Source organism: Nestor notabilis, unplaced genomic scaffold, assembly GCF_000696875.1.
Source record: "Nestor notabilis isolate BGI_N333 unplaced genomic scaffold, ASM69687v1 scaffold12651, whole genome shotgun sequence".
Taxonomy (NCBI): Eukaryota; Metazoa; Chordata; class Aves; order Psittaciformes; family Psittacidae; genus Nestor; species Nestor notabilis.
Window position 1 is genome coordinate 28887 of NW_009915219.1, and position 6821 is coordinate 35707.

Consider the following 6821-nt stretch of genomic DNA (forward strand, 5'->3'; position numbering starts at 1 on the left):
CCTGTTCTTGGGTTTTCCCGCCTGAGCAAAGAGGAACCAGAGCCAGCAGGACATGGGACGGATGTCGGCAGTGAGGATGCTCAAGGAAGGTGGTTGTGTTGTTAAGGCAGGGGGGAAGCACCTTGCTTTGCAATGGGCATGCTGAGATCCTGGCCAGGCTGATGAGGCTGGATTGTGGATGCCCAAAGCTGGCTGGGAGTTTACCCACCCAGGAACAAACAGGATCAAGGTCAGGGCTGAGCTTACCCACCCATGCAGGCAAAGAGAATCGTCACTATCCCAGGGAAAGCCCAGAGCTGGCAGTGAGAGGAGCAAAGGGGTGGAAGGACGTATGTCTTCCACCTACTGCCCCATGACAGGATTGTCCCCACAAAGTGTTTTTCCAGGGCTTCGAGATGGAAACACCCATTTGGATGGAGGCACCTGGGCCATGCTGTGCTGCCATCTGCAGCCATGCTATTGCTTTGGGATTTCCTCTGGAGCAAAGACCAGCCACTTCCCACCAATCCCCAGTGTTGGTCTTCTGTGTTGGCAAGCCAAGAAATGCCTAGGAATGAGCCAGGGGTTGGATCCTGCCTATCCTTTGCTGTGCTGTGGCTATGCTGTGCAGGGAGCTCATCCCTGAGAGCCCTGGAGTTGCTGATGGTTTCCTCCAAGTTTTAGACATCCCTCCTGCCACCCCAGGGACACCAGTCCTACATCAGGCACCCATGCAAGAGTTCTAGGTCCCTGCCATCAGCCACAACATCTCCCAGATGATGCCAAGCAGAACAAGGATGCAGCAGCATTAGAAGAGGAGCGGGAGCAGGGAGCACCAAGGTGGGATGCACCAGCACCCCAGCCAAGGACGAAGGACCCCAGCCCCATTTGGTCACTACCTGATGGGCAAGTGCGGGTGGTTCCCACTTGCAAAATACAGATAATGGGGTATATCACTGTTTAATTTCCTGGGATAGTCATACCCCACATCTACCCCTTGGAAACTTGATGTTTGTATCTATATTCCCAAACCAAAGGGAGCGGAGCAGGGCAGGGCAGGGGCAGTGGGAGAGGGTGGTGGAGAGCCCAGGGAATCAGGGGCAGATGGTCTCCATTACCAGGGAGGAGATGATATCTCAGCCCAGCTGCAGAGAATCAGGCCCTTGTTTTCTTGGCCACTGGGAGTTATTTCTCCTCTTCAGTTCTTCCTTTCTTGTTTTGCTGGTTTTGGAGGCTGGGCAGGGAGGAGGTCGAGGGGTTTGGAAATGATTGCTGCAGCAAAACAAATGCACACGCACAAGATGATGCTGTTGCAGATTGTTGGAAAGAGAAGGGGCCAGGGAGCTGCTCTGAGATGGACAGGGTCAGGCAACTTCACAGGCAGGGGGTTGCTGCAGGATGGGATGCTTGCATCCTGCCCTGGAACTGCAGCCTGGGAGAGCCTCATCCTGGACAACCTTCTGCAGCACAGCAAGGTGGACAACCTACTCTGGTCCCCGTGCATCTCCCGAGGGCTCTCCCTGCTCGCTGGCTCCAGGACCCAAGCACAGCCTCAAGCTGTAGCTTTCGCAAGGTCCCCCAAGCTCATGAGCATCAAAACAGCCCTGGGCTGGGCATGTCACAGGCAACTGGCACTGGTTTGGAAGGAGACTTTTGGGGTTTATTAGCTTCTATTATCCCTCTAAGCAATGCTTGTTGTAGGCTAAGTGGAAGGGTTGTGTCCAGGACTTGTGGCTGCGCTCTGCGGCTTTATTAGCAGCCTTCACCCTGTTGATTAATGGGAACATCCCAGTTATGCCTGGATCTGTGCCCTGATAGCACATCTCCTCCCCTCCTCGGGGAAGCAGGCGTCGTCCTCCAGCACGCACAGGCTCTGATGAGCATCCAGCAAAGAGCTGGGGTGAGGACAGGCTTGTAGGGGGAGGAATGAAGACTTGGGGATAACCAACTGGCTTGGGTTGGAGATACGGAGCTGGACAGGATGAGCAACCAGCTGATGTTGGACATAGGGAGCTGATCCTGCACCATCAGTCATCTGCCTGTTCTCCAGGGAATGTGGGTAGCTCTGGAGGCAGAGCTGGATAGTTTTACAGAGGGGATTATGCCTGCCGAGGGGCTCCATGCCCCATTTAGCTATTGCTTTCCATAGCCATCCAAGACATGTGGTGACAGCACTAGGGGAAGGATCTCCTGCTCTGGGATGCTCTAGGAATCAAAGAGGGACAATGGTCCCAAAGCCACAGCATTCCCTGGGGCAGAGAGAGCAGCAGGAAGGCATGGGGGACCTCCTTGTATGGCAGTGGCTGGGGTCACCGAACACGTGGTGCCAGGAGGGTGACACTGCTGTTGCTCTCCACCTTGAACTCAGTGGTGGAGAAGCGCTGAGCCATGGGTCTCCCTGGCCAGGGCCTTGGGTTTTCCTGGCTGCATCCTGCTCTCCGCTTGCTCACCCAGAGCAGGGAGGTTGGGCTGGTTCCCCAGCAGAAGACGCTGGTGTTGGACCCAGCACAAGCTTGGTTTGGCAGGAGCAGCTCCCCTGGCAGCGTCCACGGCTCTAGTGCACATGTTCATGTCAGTAGAGTCACTTCATCCAACCCTCAGATGACACCATCCCTGGGGTTAGCCAAGGCAGCTCCTCGATGGCTGGGAGGAGACATCCCATCTCAGATAGCAGGGTCTGGTTGAAGGACACAGCTGGCAGCATTCTAAACAAGCCCCTCTGCTGAGATGTGATGTCTATGGCAGGGCTGTGGGCCATATCAGAGAGATGTTTCCTGGCTCCTTGCTGAACCCGATGTTCTGCCCAGATCCAGCAAAACATGCTCAGGGTTTCCAGATCCGTTCTTGAATCTGACCCTGAGCGGGTCCTGGAAATGGGAGATCAGCCAGTGCCGAAGCCAAGCAAGGACTGTGCTTTCTGGAGGTCATTGGAAGAGGTGGCCCTGATCCCACTGGGAGCAAGCCAGGGAAAACCCAGAGCCTGAAACATTAAGAAACCCACAACTTTCACGCAGGTCCCAGCCAGCTGGCAGCGCCAAACCCCACTGCACCTCTGTGCAGCAGGTCCCAGACACTGCCCTGGTCTCTCAATGTCCTGTTAACCCTGCACCTCCCAGCCCCAAAAGCCTGGGGCAGGCTGGGACCCTGTTTCACTCACCTTGGCCAAACCTGTGGTCACAAGCTTGGTTGGCCAACGTGTCTGAAGAGATATCAGCCAAGCATGACTGCCTGCAGCATCCCACCACCGTGGAGTTAAAGCAGATGTTGGATCAATGTCAGATTTTATCTAGTTCTTCACAGTTCCCCCTACAATGGTCATCTCCCATTGAGGTGGAGACCTTTTGGGTTCATTGCTTGAGAACCTGCCATGGTCCATGTGCTGGCAAAATCACATATGAGAAGGTTTTGGTGCCTTTTACATTGCTGGGACTTTGGTGATGGCTGTGGTTGTGGTGGATTTGGTGGTGTTGAAGCCCCTGACACCCTCCCCACAGGGATGAGCATGGCATGTAGAGGATAGTCATGAAGGAGGAGACCTCAGTCTGCCTGGAAATGCCTCACGCAGTAATCCAAACCCCATTTATCTTCACATTTGAGAAGAAATGTCATCGAGCATTTCCAGTGGGAATGTATGTTTTGATTAGGGAAAAGAAAACCAAACCCAAGCCCTGGTTTTGAGAAAATGCCTTGAAATATAAATCCCTGAGCATCTGCAGAACAACCTTGTTTGGGGGAGCCCAGCTCCACCCTCAGCTGCTGCCCCAGCCAGTCACAGAGTGAGCCCAACTGCCTGACAGCAATTTTCTCCATTCAATCCATTTCTTATCCCAAATAACATGACTTGTGGCATGTTCCTTTGCTGGGTTTTCTTGGCTGGGAGTGGAGGAAGAGCTGTAGTGGTTTGGTTTTGGTGCTGAGCTCCTCGGTCATTCCCCTGTCAGATAAACCACCTCCCCATTCTTCTCCCTGGCTGAAGGATGAAGGGATGCTGGTCTTGCCTAGCAGGAGGGTGGTCATGGTGGGAGGAAGGCTGAGCAGCCACAGAATGGCAACTTGGAGCAGAGGGAGCAATGCCATGGTGGGAGGAGGACAAGCCATGTCCCCCCACCCCAGTTCAGCATGTCAGACCGATGTGAGTATCCTCTCATATTTCCTTAAGCATGAAGTCAGGGCCCACCCGAGCAGTGTGGATTTGGTCCAGGGTTCTGTCTCCAGGCTGGAAGAGCTTCCTCATCACCTGCCATGCCCTTTCACAGTCCATTTTGGAAAGTCTTTGTGCCCTGGATTTGCTGGCATCTCCTTCCTCCCATCGGTTGCTCAGATATCTCTTCCCATCGCAAGCCTGAGCTGTCTCCATGTGGTCTCACCTTGATGGCTTCAGGATTGATCCTTGCTCAATGCCTGCCCTCCCTGCAGCACTTTAAGGCTGCCAACAGCTTTCCCACCTTGGCATGGCCATTGCAAGGTTCATCCCCCTCCAACAAGACCCTGGGTTTGTTGGGACCCCTTCAGCACCAGGCCCAACAGTGGTGGTCTGTCCCCAGGTCTCCTGGAGGTGCATCTCCCTCTGCTTTCTGCAGCTGCACACACCATGGAGAGGGCACAAAGGTGGTTCCAAGGTGGGTGAGATGCTGCCATGCCCTTTCTGACCTCCCTCTCTGTCCCCACCAGCAGCCGCTGAGGAGGGGATGATCCGGCTGGTGAATGGCTCTGGCTCCCATGAGGGACGGGTGGAAGTCTTCTACGACCGGCGCTGGGGCACAGTGTGCGATGACGGCTGGGACAAGAAGGATGGAGACGTGGTGTGCCGGATGCTGGGCTTCCGAGGCGCCGAGGAGGTATACCGCATGGCCCGGTTCGGCCAAGGTAAGGCCTTTCCGTCTCTCCCCCACCTCACCCAGCATAGATACTGGGGCCAGTGCATAAATGAACCAGAGATCCTCCTAAAATAACCCTGGAGGCATCCAGCATGTCCTCTACAAGCAGGACATGGGCTGTGGTGGCCCAAAAAGCTTCAGTCTGGTTTATTCAGTACTGGGTGTCTGCAGATACTGTGGTGTTGGCTTGTGGGACCGCATGCAAGGTCATTGTCCAGAGAAGTGGTAAATGCTCCATCCCTGGCAGTGTTCAAGGCCAGGTTGGACAGTCGTGGGTGACATGGTCTAGTGTGAGGTGTCCCAGCCCATGGCAGGGGGTTGGAACTAGATGATCCTTCCACATAGGCCTTTTAACTCCTTGAGTTGCCTTCCTTCCAACTTCTTGGGGCTGCCAAGGAGATGATGGACCCCAAAAGCAGGTAGCCACCATGGCCATCCATCAACTAGCCATGACCATGCCAGTTGATCAGACCTGCTCTGTGAGTGCAGCTGGACCCCTCAAAGAGTTGATGTCCTTCACACCAGCCTTGGGAGACCCCAGAGATTGTTTCACCATGGCCTGCACACATGCCTCACCATCCTCACAGGGAAGAACTTCTGCCTCAGATCTCATCTCAATCTCCCCTCTGACAGTTTAAAGCCATTCCCCCTTGTCCTGTCCCTACAGGCCCTTGTCCAAAGCCCCTCTCCAGCTTTCTTGTTGTCCCCTTTAGGCACTGGAAGCTGCTCTAAGGTCTCCCTGGAGCTTTCTCTTCTCCAGGCTGAACAAGCCCAGCTCTCTCAGCCTGTTTCTGTAGGATTTCTTCCCTGTGAGGGTGGTGAGTGCCCCATCCCAGAGGCAGTGACCCCAGCACAGAGCAGTGGCAATGGGGATGTGTCGTGACATTTCGTGATGACTAAGGAGAAAAACTGGGATGCAAAGTGTAAAATTATGAGTCAATATTTATTCCTGTATATGGGGTGTCCCAGCTGCATCCGGGCACCCAAAGGTGGTTGTAAATGGGGTGGCTCTCCCTTTTCAGTGCTCAGGTACAGCATGACTGGGATAATTGCCTACACCCGTGTCCCTGATTACTAATCACAGGAAAACCTTGCAGAGCAGCTTTATATTTTTGTAGCATTTTTGCTGCTTGTCCATTGATCCACACATCCCCAGAGCCCATCTTGCTTGACTTCCTGATCTCCAACATCAGACTACGTTGGGAGGGTCTCCATGCAGTGCTGAGTGAGCTACGGGATGCTGCCATCATCTTGGTTGTCCAGGGGCATCTTTTCTTCTCCATGAGCAGCTTGAAGCTTCCAAGAAGCCAAATCCTTATTTCCAGACCTGTTTGTTTTATTCAAGCATAAAAAGAATCAAAGATCTCCAGTAAAACTCCACTACTTCTGATGTTACCACGTATAATGGGAACCAACATATATTTAATACACGTTACTATAAAGAAGGATTGATACGATAGGTCAGGGAGGGAATTTTCCTAACAGATTAACCTTTTTGTTCAAGAATGGCTTGAATTATGTTTGCTTTAGCCTAGTTATTTAGGTGATGAGGTGATGCATGTGGAGGGGATCCACCAACATGCTGTTGCCAACGCTGATGCCACTGACCAGGTCCGTGTTTTTTCAGGCACGGGGAGGATCTGGATGGACGACGTCTCCTGCAAGGGGACAGAGGACAGCCTTCTGCGCTGCAGCTTCTCCAGCTGGGGCAAGACCAACTGTGGACACGCCGAAGACGCTGGTGTGAAATGCCTGACGCCGTGATGGGGGGGATGGATGACACCCCCGGCCTGGCTGCGGGGGTCTGGAGGGGCTCAGCCCTCCCCACAACCTCTCCTGTGCTCCCTGAAATGGGTTTATTATTAGAGAAATAAATGCCTTTTTATTATTCTCCATCGTGCTGCTGCAGGTGTGCCTGGGGGGTGGGGTGTGTGTCCACAGTGCGATGGGGTTCATGGGGGGCTG

General features: G+C 53.8%; 1 protein-coding gene across 1 annotated transcript in view; it reads left to right on the plus strand.

The window, feature by feature from the left end:
* The window catches only part of SCARA5 (scavenger receptor class A, member 5), a 34646-nt gene extending 28026 nt beyond the window's left edge, over window positions 1–6620 (plus strand). Inside the window, exons 7-8 of the mRNA XM_010024026.1 lie at window positions 4651–4845; window positions 6484–6620. Of these exons, the coding sequence (XP_010022328.1) occupies window positions 4651–4845; window positions 6484–6620 (332 nt within the window). The remainder of the gene's footprint in view (window positions 1–4650; window positions 4846–6483) is intronic.
* The last annotated feature ends 201 nt before the right edge of the window (window positions 6621–6821 follow it).